Below are 22305 nucleotides of genomic sequence, written 5' to 3' on the forward strand. Positions count from 1 at the left end.
AACATGTCATTTATCTTGTTATTCTTAATAAAAATTTATTTGAATTAAAAAAAAAAAAAAAAAAAAAAAAAAATTTTGCAAAAAGAACTGAAACCTTGAACAGTTAAACATGTGTATTCAAAAGTTTAGAAAACGGTGACATTAAGTTCAACTGAAAAGGTTAGAGTGCATTTTGGGTTCAGCCTGAAATTTCACCAGAAAGTCAATTATCCTTAACTTTTTGTGAGCAGTGTATGTTTAGGAGGAAAATGGGGTTGTCTTGCAATACAAAGTGAGCTTTTCCTGGGGTTTGTGTAACAGGGTCACAGCATGCAGGGTCGCTGCTTCAGGATGCAGGCAACGCAGGATTACTCTGCTCCCACCACCAGCCTCCTTAAAGCAGCAACACTGCCTCCTTTGCACCCACTCCACCACAGCTGCTCCCCCAGGTAAGCTACCGTTAAAAGGGAATGCACCACCATTTTTATTTAATTTTCCCCCTCCCCCTATTTTCCATTCCAGAATTTGTGGTGCGTCTTATCTGCAAAATATTTAAGTGTATCAGGTCTTGTTAACCTGTTAAAAAAAATTCTTTTATGTTTCAGTCTCACATTATGGCCGCTAAAGCTGTTGCAAATACCCTTAGAACTTCATTGGGACCTAATGGTAAGAGATTGATTTTTGTTCTTTTATTCTCTTAGCCAAATTTGTTAACCTTTTTTTTTTTTTGAAAACCATTTTCTTTCTGCAGTAGTTTGAACCCATTCAAGAGTGACAGCTGCAGATGGAAGGCAGATGTCTGGATAAATTGATCTGCTGTGTTGAATTTTTTAGTAAATGTAGGGTGCATAGCTAACATGACAGACTTACGATGTGATCGTTGGGTGCTGATGGCTTGCTATGACAACGTGCTCAAGACCCCTGTGCTGTCCATGATGGTACTTTTATGAATCCTATTGTGTAGCTGCACTTCATAGGAGATTTTGAATTTTACTATACAGTGTAGTGTTGCGGTATTTTGTGATAACTTGTTCTGGTCCCCTATGAACACAAGAGAAAAAAAAATTACATTTGGGCCACTCCCCTTTTGCCCCGGTGTTTAAATAAAAGAAAATGTATTTCGTATCATCAGAGCTGTAACAGTCCTGTAATGAGAAAAAAAATTGAAACGTGAAAATTGTGGCAGTTTTTGGTCACTGTAAAATAAATGCAATAAAGAGCGATAAATGCGTGTCTACCTGGTATCAATAATAATAATGATGATGCCAGCTCAGGGTGCAAAAATAAGCCCTTGCATAGCTCTATTGACTGACAAATAACATTATAGGTCTTGGAACATGGTGACACAAGCGAGGGTTTTTTAATAAAAAATATTATGGATACAAGTTTGGTATTACCACACAATGAATGCTGTAAGAACTAGCCCGCGCCCCTTCCAAAAAAAAGAAAAAATGCAGAATTGACACCCATCCCACATGGGGATAAATAAACAAATCTTCATATGGCTGTGTAGAATGATAAATAATAGTTATGACTTATGCAAGAAGGGATGGAAAAAATTAGAACGTTTATAAAAAGGAAAATTGCAATGTCGGATAGAGGTGTTCTGTTCTAAAACAAGTCAGCAGCCACTCTGACTGCAGATCTGTGAATTCTCACATTCCATGCACTGTGCTTTGTGGAGCTTCTATGGTGTCCGCACTGGAAACAGCTGTCCTGTGACCCCAAGTATATGATATGCACTCTCCTAGCCGCAATTCGATCAGACTATTTCCAGCCTCGTGCAATACACTTGCATTGAGTGTGCCAGAAGCGGTCTAGTCGTATTCTGTGCCAGAGTGTGCATATCGCATACTTGCGGTTACATGGTAGCATTTTCCAGTGCTGATGCCCGAGAATCCCCATAACGCACAGTACGTACAATGTGATGATTCACAGGTCTGCAGTTGCATAAAATGACTGTGGACTTGTTGTTTTTGGATCACACAACTCCATTGATAGCAGCCTGCACAATATTATTATTAATGAAACATTTTATTTCATGGTGCTTTACATGTGAAAAGGCATATACATAGCAAAAGCAAATAGAAAAATCTTGAACAAAACGAGTCAACGGCTGGTACAGGAGGAGAGAGGACGATCCTGCCCACTAGGGCTCACAATCTACAAGGGATGGGTGAGGATGCAGAAGGGGAGGGTTGACCTGGTCATACAGCGGTATGGTGGATTGGGGGTTACGGTAGGTAGGCTTGTCGGAAGAGGTAGGTCTTGAGGTTACTTTTGAAGGTTTTCACAGTAGGCTAGAGTCTGGTATGTTGGAGTAGTGTTCCAGAGTAGGGGATATGCACGGGAAATATCTTGTATGCGATTGTGGAAAGAAAAGATGAGGGGAGTAGAGAAGGAGATCTTGTGAAGATGGGAGGTTGCGTGCAGACTAGCTCACAGATGTATGGAGGAGACAGGATGTGAATGGTATTGTATGCCATGGTAAGCGTTTTAGAACTAAAGTCTCTGGCCAATAGGGAGCCAGTGAAGTGATTGAGAGAGCAGAGGCCAGTGAATAGCTGGGGATGTTTGGAATAGTCAGGCAACAGGTTAGGATAGATGGGTGGGATGCGAGAGTATTAGAGGGGAGGCCACAAAGCAGGGGGTTGTAGTAGGCGAGGCAGAGGATAAAGGCATGCACTAGTTTTTGCATATTTTTGGTCGAGTAATGTGCCGATCTGGGAGATGATTTTTGAGTTTGAGTTGGCAAGAAGTGGAACTGGTTTGGATGTGTGGCTTGAAGGAGAGCTCAGAGTAAAGGATTACCCCAAGGCAGTGCGCTTGCGAGACTGGGGATAGTGGGAAGCCATTGACTTTGATGGACAGGTCTGTTGTAGGAGTTGAGTGAGATGTGGAAAGTTGATGAATTCTGTTTCATCCATGTTAAATTTTAAAAATGGCAGAGAAGAAAGATAAAATAGCAGACAGACATTTTGGGATTTTGGTTAATAAGGAGACTATATAGAGTCCAGAGATGTAGATCTGTGTCATCAGCATAAAGTGATACTGAAAGCTATAGGTCTCTATTGATCTGTCCTAGGCCGAAAGTGTAGATGGAGAAGAGTGGGGGGCCTAGTAATGAACCTTGGGGGACATCGTCAGATAAGTGGCGAGGTGAGGAGGTGGTGTGTGAGTGGGAGGCGCTGAATGTACGGTCTGTTAAGTATGAGGAGATCCAAGATAAGTCTGTGATGCCAAGAGATGAGCAAATCTGTAGTAAGAGAGACTGGCTCACTGTATCGAAGGCTGATGACGGGTACAGGAGGAGGAGGACAGTAGAGTCTCTTAGATTTGGCAGTTAGTAGCAGGGTGGATTTGATTTAAATCTAGCTGATTTAAATCACGATTTAAATCGCTAGTCAGTAAGGCTTGATTTAAATCAAAGTTTCTACCTAACTGAATTTGACTCCGCAGAGGTCCCAGCCTCTTCTTCACGGCAAAAATGTTACAACATGAACAGAGTTGAGAAAAAGACCTTAATCCTATTAATCCTATTGTTCTACAAACCTATGAATACAGAATTAACCCCTTCAGTGCCAAGTCCAAGAAGTTAGACAATATGTTTCTGATTGTTTGGAGTGGAATAGATCTGCACAACACAAGAAGAATGTGAATCTAAGTGTGAGGAGGAGGAAGGGCAAGCAGACAAGAAAATGAAAGTGAAACTTTGAGCACAATACTGCAGCATAGCCACAGACAGACAAGTCTGGACCTGTTTGTGTGTACGATCTGAGGTTTATTACATTCTTTCCTTATAATGGCAGCAGGCCGTAAAAGAGACCCAGTTTGGGAATATTTTAATGAAGCTCCTTCGCCTATCGGTAAGGCAGGCATGCGTGCAAAATGCAAACTATGCAACAAAGAGATGCAAGGCCTGATGGTGACTCATCTTCATCACCGCACTTCTCATGATGTTGCCTCATTCGCGCCACCAGGCCTTGCATCTTTGTTGCATAGTTTGCATTTTGCACGCATGCCTGCCTTACCGATAGGCGAAGGAGCTTCATTAAAATATTCCCAAACTGGGTCTCTTTTACGGCCTGCTGCCATTATAAGGAAAGAATGTAATAAACCTCAGATCGTACACACAAACAGGTCCAGACTTGTCTGTCTGTGGCTATGCTGCAGTATTGTGCTCAAAGTTTCACTTTCATTTTCTTGTCTGCTTGCCCTTCCTCCTCCTCACACTTAGATTCACATTCTTCTTGTGTTGTGCAGATCTATTCCACTCCAAACAATCAGAAACATAGTCTAACTTCACACTTGGCACTGAAGGGGTTGATTCTGTATTCATAGGTTTGTAGAACAATAGGATTAAGGTCTTTTTCTCAACTCTGTTCATGTTGTAACATTTTTGCCGTGAAGAAGAGGCTGGGACCTCTGCGGAGTCAAATTCAGTTTTGAGAACTGCGTAAGTAAAGCGAGCGTCTGTGATAATATAGGAGAGAAACTGCCCACTAATCCTACAGAAACCTCTGGAAGAGCATGGCATTGTGAATGTTACACATATACAGCCTTTATTCTACTGAGTTAAACAACTCGGCTTTATCTCATGATGGAAGAATCTTTGGATGGTAAAATACTTTCCTCAAAAAGCAGTTTATTGAAAAAAATCCGATTTAAATAAAAAAAATCAGATTTTTTATTAAAAAAAAAAAAAAAAATTTTTAATCCACCCTGGTAAGTAGGTCATTGGTCACCTTAGGCCAGTTTCAGTGGAATAGTGGGGTGGGAAACCAGATCGTAAGCGGTTGAAGAGGGAGCAGGAGGATAGTTAAAAATGTACATGGTGTTCCAGTAGTTTAGATGCATAGGGGAGAAGTGATATGGGGTGATAGCTAGACAGAGGATGGGTCAAGTCGAGTGTTCCTCAGTAGTACTCCTGGAAGAATGGAGATATCTCTTTTCCTCTGAAAACACTGACATGCTTCTGCAAGCCGTCAGGAGTACCATGAAAGTTTGGAATTTTTTTTTTTTTTACCACTTAGATACACCTCCAAAGAAATTGTGCAATTTTCCAATACCCGTAGCATCTCCGTTTTTTGTGATCTCGGGTGGGATGAGGGCTTATTTTTTGCGTGCTAAGCTGACGTTTTTAATTATAACATTTTGGTGCATATACATTCTTTTGATACAATATTAGTCACTGTCTTTTCATGATCTCAAAACTAAAATGGTCATTACCTTTTAGGCTTGTCCACTCAGGTTTTGTGTTTTCACTACTCTTTAAAGGGAACCTGTCAAAGGTTTGGCCAATGTAAGATATGGCTACCGCCTTTCAGGGCTTGTCTACAGCATTCTATAGTGCTATATTTAAACAAACAAACGACCAAAATCAGCATAATGAAAAATCCCACAAAAAAGAATCAAAAGAATGAAAAATATGATAATGCTGATATAAATCAGGACAAAACATATGAACTAGTTGCAATTATACATAAAAGAGGAGTGGGTTGGAAGACCCCAAAAAACGACCCAAAAACTCAAAAATTGACAGGATATAAATAATCTTTGTTAATAAAACAGTAGCACACAGGTGGGGGCATGGCGCAGCATGGCATACAAAGACACTGCACAGTCGTGTATAATACCAAGGGCGCACGGAGCCGGGGAATCAACACACCCAAATACTATTAAGAATCACCATAGAGAACCATGCATTCCCCATACAAGGGGAGAAGATTATAAGGTACATACATATCTATATAGAAAACATGGATGCACTTCAAGCATACAAATGAACAGAGGGCCACCAATATATTAATAAGAGTAAACCTTTTGTAGGAGATGTGACAAATACAAAATAAATGGTCCCCATATTATATAGCAAGATGAAGAGTGCTAATTACCTTATGGATGTGAGACTCCCAGGATCCGTGCGCCCACCCTGCATTCTATAATGCTGTAGATAAGCCCCCTATCCGATCTGAAAGATGAAAAAAATAAGTTTTATTTTACTCACCCGGGGGCCGGTCAGGTCCCATGGGTGTCGCAGGTTCGGCACCTCCCATCTTTTTATGATCGCCGTCCTGAGGGCAGAGGAAAGTACTGCAGTGCGCAGGGGTCGGGAAAGATCAGAGGCCCAGCGCCTGCGCACTGCAGTACTTTGCTCTGCCCTTAACAGGGCAGATAAGTACGCCTGCGCAGGAGCACGATGCCGGGGAGCCATGACGCAAGCAGGAGTGCCGTGATTATAAGAAGGTGGGAGGCGCCTGACCCGGATCTGCGACACCCATCGGACCGGATTATAGAATGCTGTAGATAAGTCCTGAAATGCGGTGGGCGTATCTTATATCAACCAAAATAATTCTTTTATCAGGTCAAAAGCTATAATAAAACGTGGTGCTTCGTAAACAGTTGTGATGTAGCAGGACTCAAAGCGGGCACGTATGCTTGTGCAGCTTACACAAGTGGACCTTTTATAAATTAACCACCTAGCTATAATTGTTTAAAGTTAATCTGTCACCTCATTTTGCCGCTATAAACTGCAGCCACCGCCATTAGGAGCTTATCTACAGCATTCTGTAGATGTAACCCCCTTCCCCGATGTAACCTGAAAGATATAAAAACAATTTAGATTATACTCACCCAGGGGTGGTCTGGGTCCGATGGGTGTCGCAGGTCCGGGTCTGGCTCCTCTCATCTTGCGATGACGTACTCTTGCTTCTGTCGAGGCTCATGCGCTGAGCAAAGTACTGCAGTGTGCAGGTGCCGCAAAAGGTCAGAGAAGCCCAGTGCCTGCGCACTGCAGTACTTTACTCTGCCCTCAACAGGGCAAATCAGTACGCCTGCGCAAGAGCCGCGAAACGAAGCAAGGAGGATGACTACATCGTATGAAGATGGGAGGCGCCAGACCGTCCCTGAGTAAGTATAATTTAACTTGTTTTTCTTATCTTTCAGGAATGCTGTAGATAAGCCCCTAATGGCGGTGGCCGCAGTGTATAGCGTCAAAAAGAGGTGACTAGTGATGAACGAATATACTCGTTACTCGAGATTTGTCGAGCCTGCTCGGGTGTCCTCCGAGTATTTTTTTTTTTTTTTTTTTTTTTTTTTTAGTGCTCGGAGATTGTTTTTTCCTGCCGCAGCTGAATGATTTACATCTGTTAGGCTACGTTCACATTTGCGTTGTGCGGTACTGCGTCGGCGACGCAACGCAAAACGCAGCTTTTTGTGACACATGCGTTCAATTTTTCAGGATTTTTGGCGCAGAAAAAACTGCATCCCGCAGTGTTTTCTGTTGCGCCAAAAAGACGCATGCGTCACAAAACGCAAGACAACGCATGTCCATGCGCCCCCCATGTTAAATATAGGGGCGCATGCGTCGCCGCAGCTGCGCCCGACGCAGCCCCGCAAAACGCTAATGTGAACGTAGCCTTAGCCAGCATAAGTACGTGTGGGGATTCCCTAGCAACCAGGCAACCCCCACATGTACTTATGCTGGCTAACAGATGTAAATTATTCAGCTGCGGCAAGAAAAACTAAATCTCCGAGCACTAAAAAATACTCTGAGGACCCCTGAGCATGCTTGAGGAATCTTGAGTAACGAGTATATTCGCTCCTCACTAGAGGTGACAGATTCCCTTTAACAATGAGATTATTTGTCACATTGCAGAACTCTGTTTATGAAATAATTTGTTTAATCTATTTTACTTAATTTCTAGGACTGGATAAGATGATGGTGGATCAGGATGGTCATGTCACTATAACTAATGATGGGGCAACTATTCTCGGTATGATGGATGTTGATCATCAGATTGCAAAATTGATGGTTGAATTGTCCAAATCTCAAGATGATGAAATTGGTGATGGGACAACAGGTGTTGTTGGTAAGTTTTTTTTATTTTTTTTTAAATTTTTTAAGTTCTTGTTCAGTTGCGGTTACACCTGACATTACATTGCCAACAAAAATATAGTTAGGAGACCAGACCCAATTTTTGAAATCTGACTTGCACACGTTCAGGAATTCATGCAGAAAATTCCTGTGAAAAACCGGACATTTTCTGCATGAAATCCGGAAGAAAACCGCATGCGTTTTTTGACGCGTTTTTGTCGCGTTTTTGTCGCGTTTTTTCCGCGTTTTTTTCCGGACACTTCCCAATGCATTTTGCAGTGGGAAATCCGCATAAAAACCGCAAAAAGAATGAGCATGTCCGGATTTTGTGCCTGATGCGTTTTTCATGCGGAAAAAAACGCATCATGTGCACAAAACATGCGGAATTCATTCTAAATGATGGGATGCTTCTTGTATGCGTTTTGTTTGCGGTTTTATAGCGTTTTATAGGGAAAAACCGCGAAAAAAACGCGAAAAAACCGGAACGTGTGAACACAGCCTTACATGTGGTATTAATTTTTGGAATGCTTCTACACATCCAAATGAATGATATTATTTTGTTGTGCCATAATGAACTTTACTAGTAAATTTCCAGTTCAATATTTTGTTTTATTTATGAAAATATCTGTAATTTTCTGAAAACTTAACCCCTTAGTGACCGGGCTAATTTTTTTGAAATCTTACCAGTGTCCCTTTATGTGGTAATAACATGACATGTTATACTTTGTTAATGGTAAATTTGTCTATATTTTTATTTGTTTTTATAAAAAAAAAAATAAGAAACTTGTCAATGTGAAAAAAAATAAAAACATAGCAATTTTCAAACTTTGATTAACCCCTTCATGACCTTGGGATTTTTCGTTTTTCCGTGTTCGTTTTTTCACTCCCCTCATTCCCAGAGCCATAACTTTTTTTATTTTTTTTATTTTTCCATCAATTTGGCCATGTGAGGGCTTATTTTTTGCAGGACGAGTTGTACTTTTGAACGACATCATTGGTTTTAGCATGTCGTGTACAAGAAAACAGGAAAAAAATTCCAAGTTCGGTGAAATTGCAAAAAAAAGTGGAATCCCACACTTGTTTTTTGTTTGGCTTTTTTGCTAGGTTCACTAAATGCTAAAAATGACCTGCCATTATGATTCTTCAGGTCAGTACGAGTTCATAGACTCCTAACATGACTAGGTTATTTTTTACCTAAGTGGTGAAAAAAAATTCCAAACTTTGCTAAAAAAAAAAAAAAAAAAATTGCGCCATTTTCCGATACTCGTCTCGTCTCCATTTTTCATGCTCTGGGGTCGGTTGAGGGCTTATTTTTTGCGTGCCGAGATGTTGTTTCTGAACGTATCTGGTGCAGACACGTTCTTTTGATCGCCCGTTGTTGCATTTTAATGCAATGTTGCGGCGACCTAAACGTAATTCTGGCGTTTCGAATTTTTTTCTCGCTACGCTGTTTAGCAACCAGGTTAATGCTTTTTTTTAACTGATAGATTGGGGCGATTCTGAGCGCGGCGATACCAAATATGTGTAGATTTGTTTTTGTTTTTTATTGATTGATTTTGATTGGGGCGAAAGGGGGGTGATTTAAACTTTTATATATTTTTTATTTTTATTTTTTTCACTTTTTTTCACTTTTTTTTTTTTTTTTACTTTTGCCATGCTTCAATAGCCTCCATGGGAGGCTAGAAGCAGGCACAGCACGATTGGCTCTGCTACATAGCAGCGATCTGCTGTTCACTGCTATGTAGCAGAAAATCAGGTGTGCTGTGAGCGCCGACCACAGGGTGGCGCTCACAGCTACCGGCGATCAGTAACCATAGAGGTCTCAAGGACCTCCTATGGTTACAATGGAGAAGCATCGCCGACCTCCGATCATGTGACGGGGGTCGGCGATGCCGTCATTTCCGGCCGCCCGGCCGGATGCGGTAGTTAAATGCCGCTGTCTGCGTTTGACAGCGGCATTTAACTAGTTAATAGGCGCGGGCAGATCGCGATTCTGCTCGCGCCTATTGCGGGCACATGTCAGCTGTTCAAAACAGCTGACATGTCCCGACTTTCATGCGGGCTCACCGCCGGAGCCCGCATCAAAGCAGGGGATCTGACCTCGGACGTACTATCCCGTCCGAGGTCAGAAAGGAGTTAAAGCGGTTGTCCACTACTTTCAGTTAACCCCCCAATGTAGCCCCTAATGAATTTTAGAAATGCCTTCCGTTGCAGTTTTCGCCTGTGAGCGGCGCTATGGCGGCGGCTGAGTCCGGGTCACGTGACCCCCAGGCTGCAGCTGCCGCTACGTCAATTTCCAGACTCTGGAAATTGACGTGACGTCAGTAGCAGGCGTGACCTATCCTCCACAGACAGCAGTCACTCGAGTGACTGGGCTGGGGGCTGCCTGTGGGGCTGGGCTGGGGGATGCCTGCGGGGCGGGTTTGGGCTGGGGGCTGCCTGCGAGGCTGTGCTGGGGGCAGGCGGGGCTGGGGTCTGCGGGCAGGGCCGGGGTTCGCCGGCCGCCGCCGCATTAATGTGTTGAGATGTGCGGTTGTGGCGGCCGGTGCAGTGGTGTTGGGGACGGCGGGGGGTGGGGGTCTGCGAAAGGTGCTGGAGTGTGTGGGCAGGGTGTCTGCGGGGCTGTGCGGTGGGGTCTTTGTGTCTGTGCAGGCATCGTCCGAAGGGACTACAAGTTCTATTGGGCTATGCCTGCTACAGTGACATAGAGTGACACATTAAGGTACCTTCACACATAACGATATTGTTAACGATATCGTTGCTATTTGTGACGTAGCAACGATATCGTTAATGAAATCGTTCTGTGTGACAGCGACCAACGATCAGGCCCCTGCTGGGAGATCGTTGGTCGCTGAATAAAGTCCAGAACTTTATTTCGTCGCTGGACTCCCTGGAGACATCGCTGGATCGGCGTGTGTGACACCGATCCAGCGATGTCTTCACTGGTAACCAGGGTAAACATCGGGTAACTAAGCGCAGGGCCGCGCTTAGTAACCCGATGTTTACCCTGGATACCATGCTAAAAGTTAAAAAAAACAAACACTACATACTTACCTAACGCTGTCTGTCCTCCAGCGCTGTGCTCTGCACTCCTCCTGTACTGTCTGTGAGCCGGAAAGCAGAGCGGTGACGTCACCGCTCTGCTTTCCGGCTCACAGACAGTACAGGAGGAGAGCAGAGAAGCAGAGCGCAGCGCTGGAGGACAGACAGCGGCATCGTTGGTCGCTGGAGAGCTGTCTGTGTGACAGCTCTCCAGCGACGCTGCAGCGATCCGGATCGTTGTCGGTATCGCTGCAGCGTCGCTTAATGTGAAGGGGCCTTTAGCCAATGATGGGACAGTAGTAGTCCCATCTCATCCGGCTGTGTTGAATGTAAAAAAAACAAAACACATGCACATATACAGTACAGACAACATACATTTCACATACAGAACATGCAACATGTGACCACATGCACCATGCAGCGACATGCACCATGTGACACGCAACATTCCACGCAACATGCCACATACAGTACGGGCACACAGTACTAGGGGACACAGGTTGGTTGTCAGTCTCCCTTTGGGATACCCCCTCGGGTCCGGGCTCAGTCCGGATTGGCCCCAGTGGAGGATCGTGGCCTTTTACCAGACTCCGGGGCTGGTGGGGCCCTTACCTGACAGCCGAAGTGGAGCAGTGTCCCGTATAAAGTCCTGAGTGTCTATTTACTTCTCCACCAGTCCAATTATCTGGTCCAGAGTGCCCGGGTACCCTCGCCCCACCCAACGCTCTATGGCTGCTGGCAGAGCACTCACCAGCCAGTCGACCACCACCCTCTCTACCATCTGAAGTGGGGTTAAAGTCTCAGGTTGGAGCCATTTTTTATACCAGCTGTATCAAGTTATATGCTTGAGACCTGGCGGGACGAGGCTCTGCAAAGGACCGCTGGTACACCCGCTGAGCCTGCACATAGGTATTAACCCCCAGTCTGGCAAGGATATCCTCTCTCAGCTTCTCGTATTCCAGATTATCGTCCCAACTGAGGTCCAGGTATGTCTTCTGGGCATCTCCCGTCAGAAAGGGGGTCACTATTTCAGCCCACTGGGATACCAGTAAGCTCTCCTGCTCTACAGTGCATTCGAAGACTGTGAAGAAGGCCTCGTTGTCATCCTCAGGAATCATGTTCCTCAGTGAGGACTGAACTTTTGTACCGGGCCTCAGACCGGAATGCGGTTGCTGTTGGGGGCCGTCTCTCGCATAGCTGTGATCTGCTGCATTAGCAGGTTGTTTGTCTACTGCTGTTGCTGAAACTGCTGCTCCTGACGCTGTAGCTTCTGCTGGTGCTGCTCACGTTGCCGTTGCTGTGCAAGGACTAACTACATTCCTCTATCTTGTCAGCTGGCTTGAACTGCAGCATTTCAGGCCTAATAACCGACATGTAGCATGCCTTGGGGTATTCCTCGGCTCACACTGTCTGCATTCTCCACCAAATGTAGTGCAGCGGTGTGCAGTGAGAAGGCAGTGACCCGACAAAAGTTCAAAATAAAGTCTTGTTTAATGTATAGCGTACTCGCAAACAAAAGTAAAACTGATCCTCTGGAACACAGCCGGGAAAACAAAGACAGTTTGTGATCGGTTGTCGTGGGCTACAGCACCGCAGTGTATGCTGAGGGTGCCAGGCTTCTTGACTCTGTTTGGCCCTGTGTTGCCTCACACAGTTAATGCTCTGCGGGGCTGTCTCCTCTGCCTGCTTGTAAAGCCTAACTGACACACCCAAATCCTTCCTGCAGGTTTTTTTTTTCTCAAACTGCAATCTGTAGCCATAAACCACTTGCAAGACTTGCTTGGGGAAAAAAAAACCAGACCACCCTACTTCCTTCCTGCAGTCCATTTAAAAAATTAAAGCCCATACCAGCTTCTCCTGAACAATGCCCAGGCCAAATAGCTTGACCATGTGCACGCTTACTTTTATTTTGCCCTGTGACTCACAAGGCTCTCCAGAGGGTTTAATAGGACCTGGGGAAAACATATAGACCATCACATAGGACACCAGTCATTGCCTCACAACATTTACCAGCAGTTTTCATTTTTCAAAATTTTTTTACATATTTTACGAACTAATTCAGAATGGAGATTACGTTGATCCATCCTGTACATTGGAAAGCATCAAACAAATAATTTTTAATTCTGCATCCCCGGTATTTAAAACTGCTGTCAGGAAGTTTAACCTCCGAGGGTGGTTTGCACATTAACCCCTTCCTGACCTGTGACACCACGTAGGCGTCATGAATGTCGGTGCCAATCCGACCTGTGGTGTCATGGCAGGAACAGGGGAACTTGTAATTGAGCCCAAGGGGAAATGTCTTTGCTCCCCCTCCCACCCCCCACCCCGCCGGCTACAATCGCTCTGGTGACCACTTTGTCACCACCCCCAGATCTGATTGGAGCTAGCATCCATGTGACGCTATCTCTCCATTCAGATGTGGAGGGGCAGAGTAAACCATGGCTGCCTTGCTGTCCAGCTTCATGCCTTCCGTGGAAGCTGAACAGCGTGGTGCCTGCTTGCTGCCCTGCCACATACTGCGATCACCACCATCATCGCCGCCGCCAGGTACTCCCCTCTGCTGCCGTCCGCTCCCCCCACCATCTGTTCCCTTCCCCCTGCCCATTGATTACCCCTGATAACCACACCCTGCTGCTGACGGCTCCATCTGCTGCTGCATCTCCTCGCCCCCACCCCCGTGCCGCGCTATACTCCATTAGACTAGTGGCGGATACCGCGTCCATGAGCGCCACGGCGGCATACTGCAGTTTTTCTGCGCTGAGGCCTGTAATTAATCGAACACTCTGTTCCACGTGCTTCCCATTCTCGGACCACACTGGAAACTGGTACAGTGGGGCAAAAAAGTATTTAGTCAGTCAGCAATAGTGCAAGTTCCACCACTTAAAAAGATGAGAGGCGTCTGTAATTTACATCATAGGTAGACCTCAACTATGGGAGACAAACTGAGAAAAAAAAATCCAGAAAATCACATTCTGTTTTTTTTTTTTTAACAATTTTATTTGCATATTATGGTGGAAAATAAGTATTTGGTCAGAAACAAACAATCAAGATTTCTGGCTCTCACAGACCTGTAACTTCTTCTTTAAGAGTCTCCTCTTTCCTCCACTCATTACCTGTAGTAATGGCACCTGTTTAAACTTGTTATCAGTATAAAAAGACACCTGTGCACACCCTCAAACAGTCTGACTCCAAACTCCACTATGGTGAAGACCAAAGAGCTGTCAAAGGACACCAGAAACAAAATTGTAGCCCTGCACCAGGTTGGGAAGACTGAATCTGCAATAGCCAACCAGCTTGGAGTGAAGAAATCAACAGTGGGAGCAATAATTAGAAAATGGAAGACATACAAGACCACTGATAATCTCCCTCGATCTGGGGCTCCACGCAAAATCCCACCCCGTGGGGTCAGAATGATCACAAGAACGGTGAGCAAAAATCCCAGAACCACGCGGGGGGACCTAGTGAATGAACTGCAGAGAGCTGGGACCAATGTAACAAGGCCTACCATAAGTAACACACTACGCCACCATGGACTCAGATCCTGCAGTGCCAGACGTGTCCCAATGCTTAAGCCAGTACATGTCCGGGCCCGTCTGAAGTTTGCTAGAGAGCATTTGGATGATCCAGAGGAGTTTTGGAAGAATGTCCTATGGTCTGATGAAACCAAACTGGAACTGTTTGGTAGAAACACAACTTGTCGTGTTTGGAGGAAAAAGAATACTGAGTTGCATCCATCAAACACCATACCTACTGTAAAGCATGGTGGTGGAAGCATCATGCTTTGGGGCTGTTTCTCTGCAAAGGGGCCAGGACGACTGATCCGGGTACATGAAAGAATGAATGGGGCCATGTATCGTGAGATTTTGAGTGCAAACCTCCCATCAGCAAGGGCATTGAAGATGAAACGTGGCTGGGTCTTTCAACATGACAATGATCCAAAGCACACCGCCAGGGCAACGAAGGAGTGGCTTCGTAAGAAGCATTTCAAGGTCCTGGAGTGGCCTAGCCAGTCTCCAGATCTCAACCCTATAGAAAACCTTTGGAGGGAGTTGAAAGTCCGTGTTGCCAAGCGAAAAGCCAAAAACATCACTGCTCTAGAGGAGATCTGCATGGAGGAATGGGCCAACATACCAACAACAGTGTGTGGCAACCTTGTGAAGACTTACAGAAAACGTTTGACCTCTGTCATTGCCAACAAAGGATATATTACAAAGTATTGAGATGAAATTTTGTTTCTGACCAAATACTTATTTTCCACCATAATAAGCAAATAAAATGTTAAAAAAACAGACAATGTGATTTTCTGGATTTTTTTTTTCTCAGTTTGTCTCCCATAGTTGAGGTCTACCTATGATGTAAATTACAGACGCCTCTCATCTTTTTAAGTGGTGGAACTTGCACTATTGCTGACTGACTAAATACTTTTTTGCCCCACTGTATATCCATATATATATTTTTATACTATTTTACAGACTTTACCACGCCATCCAATTCCGTTCCTAATAGCAATTTCGGTATGTGTTCTTATTTTTTCCTTCACCACCACATCACTCCGTATATTTTGATCATACCATTTTCCTGTCCCACAATAGAGGTAGCTATATAATTGTGATCGACTGACCCCCTCAAGCGAGTTTGCACTCTTATACACTGGCATATGCAATTTCATTCTATTATCAGATATTTTTGTATCCTGACCCTGTTCATATTTCAGTGACTTTCCGTTTTACAGGCACTTGCGCAAAAATCACTTTTCAAATATGATCGCTAATGTGAGACGCCCTAAGTACTCTAGGTTTCAGCTACTTCATTCCATTACATATATTGTATATTATATATTTATGACCTTTTTATACATGTGGATCTCATTGTATACCTTATTTATTTTTTGTTGTCTTTGCACTGTTTTACTATATTTATCATTATTTTGTAGTAATTGATGAAGGTCTGAGGTCAAGACAGAAACGTTTTCACTACAGTGAACCATATTAAATTCTGTTAGATCACTTAAGATGAGTGCTGGGTTTATCTAATATATACATAGTGTGGGAACCTACCTGTTATGAAAGGTAATTCAGTACCACAATGGACATAGAGGTCAGCGCACATACAGTGACCTGGCAATAACCCAAAAAACAAGAACGAGCTCTGAGACGTGGGAACTCTGTTGACCACAATCCCTAATCCTCTCCAACCACACTAGAGGCAGCCGTGGATTGCGCCTAACGCTCCCTATGCAACTCGGCACGGCCTGAGAAACTAGCTAGCCTGAAGATAGAAAATAAGCCTACCTTGCCTCAGAGAAATACCCCAAAGGAAAAGGCAGCCCCCACATATAATGACTGTGAGTAAAGATGAAAAGACAAACGTAGAGATGAAATAGATTTAGCAAAGTGAGGCCCAACTTTCTGAACAGAGCGAGGATAGGAAAGGTAACTTTGCGGTCAACACAAAACCCTACAAAAACGACGCAAAGGGGGCAAAAAGACCCTCCGTACCGAACTAACGGCACGGAGGTACACCCTCTGCGTCCCAGAGCTTCCAGCAAGCAGTAAAAAACAAATTGACAAGCTGGACAGAAAAAAACAGCAAACAAATAGCAAAGAGGAACTTAGCTATGCAGAGCAGCAGGCCACAGGAACGATCCAGGAGGAAACAGGTCCAATACTAGAACATTGACTGGAGGCCAGGATCAAAGCACTAGGTGGAGTTAAATAGAGCAGCACCTAACGACTTCACCACATCACCTGAGGAAGGAAACTCAGAAGCCGCAGTACCACTTTACTCCACCAACGGAAGCTCACAGAGAGAACCAGCCGAAGTACCACTTGTGACCACAGGAGGGAGCTCTGCCACAGAATTCACAACACCTACCCAGGCACCCCTCTATATAGTTGTGCGCACGGTACTCATTATTCTGAAGAGGTTAATGACCGACCCCATTTTTACAATTCTGACCACTGTCCCTCTGAGGTAAAAACTCTGGAAAGCTTCCATGGTTCCCGGTGATTGAGACTGTGTTTTCTCGTGACATATATTGTACTTCATGTTAGTGGTAAAACTTTTTTGATATGACTTGCGTTTAATTGTGAAAAAAAAAAAAAACCCGGAAATTTCTCAATTTTCTAACTTTGAATTTTCATGCCGCTGTTAGGGACTTATCTACAACATTCTCATGTAACCTGAAAGATAAGAAAAACAAGTAGATTATACTCACCCAGGGGCGGTCCGGGTCCGATGGGTTTCGCAGGTCCGGTTCCGGCGCCTCCCATCTTCATGCGATGACATCCTCTTCTTTGCTTCTGTTGAGGCTCCTGCGCAGGCATTATTCTCTGCCCTGTTGAGGGCAGATCGAAGTACTGCAGTGCGCAGGTGCCGGAATAGCTCAGAGAGGCCCAGCGCCCTCAACAGAGCAAATCAGTACGCCTGCGCAGGAGCCGCTACACGAAGCAAGGGGGATGACTACATCGTATGAAGATGGGAGGTGCCAGACCGTCCCTGGGTGAGTATAATCTAAAGGTACCTTCACACATAACTATTTCGTTAACGATATTGTTGCTTTTTGTGACGTAGCAACGATATAGTTAACGAAATTGTTATGCGTGACAGCGACCAACGATCAGGCCCCTGCTGGGAGATCGTTGGTTGCTGGGGAATGATCAGGACTTTATTTTGGTCGCTGATCTCCCGCTGTCTTCGCTGGATTGGCGTGTGTGACGCCGATCCAGCGATGTGTTCACTGGTAACCAGGGTAAACATCGGGTTACTAAGCGCAGGGCCGCGCTTAGTAACCCGATGTTTACCCTGGTAACCATTGTAAAAGTTTAAAAAAAAAAAAAAACAGTACATACACACATTCCGGTGTCTCACGTCCCCCGGCGTCAGCTTCCCGCACTGACTGTCAGCGCCAGCCGTAAAGCAGAGCACAGCGGTCACCCCCCCCCCCCCCCAAAGTGACCCCATTTTACGAACTACACCTGTCAATTCAGCATCTAGTGGGGCCATGATCATATTGACAGCATGGGTGTGTCACTGAATTTTATATCATTGGGAAGTGAAGACAAAATAACTACATGTTCTCAGTCCCCCCATGACAGCACCACGGAGAGAGGGGATCTGCCCTTCAGGGACAGAAAACCTACAGGATAAAAACCTCTCCCCCGCATCAGCTGGTTTCCTCTCCCTGATAGGGAACCTATTCGGTGTCGGTACCTGAGACGCCATCCGAAGATCAATGAGGGATTCCGGGGTCGGCCAGTTCTGGCAGCGGGGAGGCCCCTGCCACAGCTGTTGTGGTGTCCAAAGCCGCCACTGCTGGGACCGATGGGGGAAGCGTGGCCGCCGCTCTTGAATGGAGATGGGCTTCTGGGTCCTGGACCACATGCACGAGGAGCTGAGAGTGCCCTGGGTGTTCCAAGATGGATGCCGCGCCAGAACTAGCGTCCGGTTTTCGGGGGTGGTGATTGCGCAGTGTGTGTCGGGTGCACCAAGATGGCCACCACCCCACATCTAAAAGTGGCACTTCCTTGTCAGCGCGCGCATGCGCAGTAAAAAGGGGAAAAAGGCTCCCCCAGCTACACAGCCACAGGAGGGAGAGGTTGGTAGTAGGCGCCAAGCTTTAGAAAGCGGTGAGATGTGGAGTTCCCTGCTGCATGCCGTCTCAGGTGATAACCATGAAGGACAGTGACCAGCAGATTCAGCCACCGCAGCAGTGCGACCACCAGCGACAAATCAGATGTGCAGAGGAAACTGTCTTCTGCTGACAACCGGAGTACTCGTGAACCAGATACCATCTCCGAAACTCACATTGCAGGATCCTACCCCTCCTCCGGGACCGGTACCTGCGGCTGCGTCAGATTGGTGAGTGATCTTCGTTAAAGTTAACTGTTATAATTGGGGTCCCCTTCTCTTCCATTTATTTTAGGGAAGGAAAAGAGCAGGAAAGACAAAACACAGATCCTTCCCGTTGTGCGAAAAACCCGTACCACGGTCCTGGGATAAGAAGCTTTGCGACTCCTGTATAGGGCGGGTTCTCTGTGAGGAAACCCCAAACTTTGCCTCTGAATTAAGATCTGTAATCAAGTCGGAGGTAGAGAATGTGTTTTAAGTCCCTTAAAGAAGGGTAGAAGGTCAAGAGAAAAGAATCTCTAGTTTATTCCCACTCCGATTCCTCTAGTTCCTAGGGTAGGGACTCAGATGCTGGACTCTTCCCTCTCTTCCTCGGATGATGAAAGCGGGGGCCGTCACTGGTTTCCCCTAGATGAAGTAGATGCACTTGTGAAAGCAGTAAGATCTACTATGGGAGTGCTGGTATCCTCGCCCTGACAAAACGGTCCAGGATATAATGTTTGGGGGGTTAGGCCAAAAATGGCGGAAAGTTTTCCCCCTTAATGAGAATATCCAAGCCTTAATCAAAAAGGAATGGGAGAAACCAGACAGGAAAAACTCATCGGTACACTAACTTAAAAGAAAATATCCCTTTGAGGAAGAGGCTTCCACTTCATGGGATAAGGCCCCTAGACTTGATGATGCAGTGGCTAAGGCCTCTAAAAAATTTGCACTCCGCTTTGAGAACATGGGAACTCTGAAGGATCCCCATGACAAAAGAGCTGACACCTTCATTTAACCCCTTTACCCCCAAGGGTGGTTTGCACGTTAATGACCAGGACAATTTTTACAATTCTGACCACTGTCCCTTTATGAGGTTATAACTCTGGAACGCTTCAACCGATCCCGGTGATTCTGACATTGTTTTCTCATGACATATTGTACTTCATGATAGTGGTAAAATTTCTTTCATATTACCTGCGTTTATTTATGAAAAAAATGGAAATTTGGCAACAATTTTGAAAATTTCGCAATTTTCCAACTTTGAATTTTTATGCTATTAAATGACAGAGATATGTCACACAAAATACTTAATAAGTAACATTTCCCACATGTCTACTTTACATCAGCACAATTTTGGAACCAACGTTTTTTTGTTAGGGAGTTAAGGGTTAAAAGTTGACCAGCATTTTCTCATTTTTACAACACCATTTTTTTTTTTACGGACCACATCTCATTTGAAGTCATTTTGAGGGGTCTACATGATAAAAAATAACCAAGTGTGACACCATTCTAAAAACTGCACCCCTCAAGGTGCTCAAAACCACATTCAAGAAGTTTATTAACCCTTCAGGTGTTTCACAGGAATTTTTAGAATGTTTAACCCCTTCATGACCCAGCCTATTTTGACCTTAATGACCTGGCCGTTTTTTGCAATTCTGACCAGTGTCCCTTTATGAGGTAATAACTTAGGAACGCTTCAACGGATCCTAGCGATTCTGAGACTGTTTTTTCGTGACATATTGGGCTTTACATTAGGGGTAAATTTAGGTCGACAAACGCAAAAATTATTTTTGAAAAAAATGGAAATTTGGCTAAAATGTTGAAAATTTCGAAATTTTTGAATTTTTATTCTGTTTAAACGAGAGTTATGTGACACAAAATAGTTAATAAATAACATTACCCACATGTCTACTTTACATCAGCACAAGTTTGGTAACAAAATTTTTTTTTTTTTTTGCTAGTTATAAAGGTTTAAAGTTGACCAGCGATTTCTCATTTTTACAGCAAAATTTTTTTTTAGGGACCACCTCACATTTGAAGTCCGTTTGAGGGGTCTATGTGGCTCAAAATACCCAAAAGTGACACCGTTCTAAAAACTGCACCCATCAAGGTGCTCAAAACCACATTCAAGAAGTTTATTAACCCTTCAGGTGCTTCACAGCAGCAGAAGCAACATAAAAATGAAAAAATGAACATTTAACTTTGATCTTTTAGCAACAATTTTTTTATTTTCCCAAGGGTAAAAAAAGAAACTGGACCCCAAAAGTTATTGTACAATTTGTCCTGAGTATGCCGATACCCCATATGTGGGGGGAAACCACTGTTTGGGTGCACGACAGGGCTCTGAAGGGAAGGAGCGCCATTTTTCAATGAAAACTTAGCTCCAATCGTTAGCGGACACTATCGCGTTTGGAGAGCCCCTGTGTGCCTAAACATTGGAGCTCCCCCACATGTGACCCTATTTTGGAAACTAGACCTCCCATGGAACTAATCTAGATGTGCGGTGACCACTTTAAACCCCCAAGTGCTTCACAGAAGTTTATAACCCAGAGCCGTGAAAATAAAAAATAATTTTTCTTTCCTCAAAAATTATTTATTATCCCGCAACTTATTTTCACAAGAGTAGCAGGAGAAATTGGACCCCAAAAGTTGTTGTCCAATTTGTCCTGAGTACGCTGATACCCCATATGTTGGGGGGAACCACTGTTTGGGCACACGTCGGGGCTCGGAAGGGAAGTAGTGACGTTTTAGAATGCAGACTTTGATGGAATGGTCTGAGGGCATCCTGTTACGTTTGCAGAGCCCCTGATGTGCCTGAACAGTAGAAACCCCCCACAAGTGACCCCATTTTGGAAACTAGACCCCCCAAGGAACTTATCTAGAAATGTGGTGAGCACTTTAAAGCCCCAAGTGCTTCACCGAAGTTTACAACGCAGAGACGTGAAAATAAATCATTTTTTTCCCTTAAAAATGATGTTTTAGCAAGCAATTTTTTATTTTCACAAGGGTAACAGGAGAAATTGGACCACAATATTTGTTGCCCAGTTTGTCCCAAGTATGCTGGTACCCCATATGTGGGGGTAAACCACTGTTTGGGCACACGTTGGGGCTCGGAAGAGAGGGAGCACCATTTGACTTTTTGAACGCAAGATTGGCTGGAGTCAATGGTGGCGCCATGTTGCGTTTGGAGACCCCTGATCTGCCTAAACAGTGGAAACCCCTCAATTCTAACTCCAACGCTAACCCCAACACACCCCTAACCCTAATCCCAACTCTAGCCATAACCCTAATCACAATCCTAACCCCAGCACACCCCTAACCCTAATGCCAACCCTATCCCCAACACACTCCTAACCATAACCCTAACCCCTCAAGCCTAATCTCAACCCTATTTCCAACACTAGCCCTAATTCCAACCCTAACTCTATTTCCATTCCTAACCCTAAGGCTATGTGCCCACGATTCGTGTGAGATTTTTCCGCACCATTTTTTTTTTTGAAAAATCCGCAGGTAAAAGGCTCTGCGTTTTACCTGCGGATTTCCAGTGGTTTTTTTTTTGCTCGGTTTTCACCTGCGGATTCCTATTGAGGAACAGGTGTAAAACACTGTGGAATCCGCACAAAGAATTGACATGCTGCGGAAAATACAACGCAGCTTTTCCGCGCGGTATTTTCCGCACCATGGGCACAGCGGATTTGGTTTTCCATAAGTTTACATGGTACTGTAAACCTGATGGAAAACTGCTACGAATCCGCATTTGACTTTTCAATGCAAAATTGACTGGAATTGAGATGGGA

The 22305-nt window shown here is 44.6% G+C and overlaps 1 protein-coding gene across 1 annotated transcript in view; it reads left to right on the plus strand.

Annotated features, from left to right (window-relative positions):
* CCT5 (chaperonin containing TCP1 subunit 5) overlaps positions 1-22305 on the plus strand; it is a 329132-nt gene that overhangs the window by 34749 nt on the left and 272078 nt on the right. The window contains exons 2-3 of the mRNA XM_069730418.1: positions 585-645; positions 7686-7850. Coding sequence (XP_069586519.1) covers positions 585-645; positions 7686-7850 — 226 coding nt within the window. The remainder of the gene's footprint in view (positions 1-584; positions 646-7685; positions 7851-22305) is intronic.

Source organism: Ranitomeya imitator, chromosome 6, assembly GCF_032444005.1.
Source record: "Ranitomeya imitator isolate aRanImi1 chromosome 6, aRanImi1.pri, whole genome shotgun sequence".
In the NCBI taxonomy this organism is placed as follows: domain Eukaryota; kingdom Metazoa; phylum Chordata; class Amphibia; order Anura; family Dendrobatidae; genus Ranitomeya; species Ranitomeya imitator.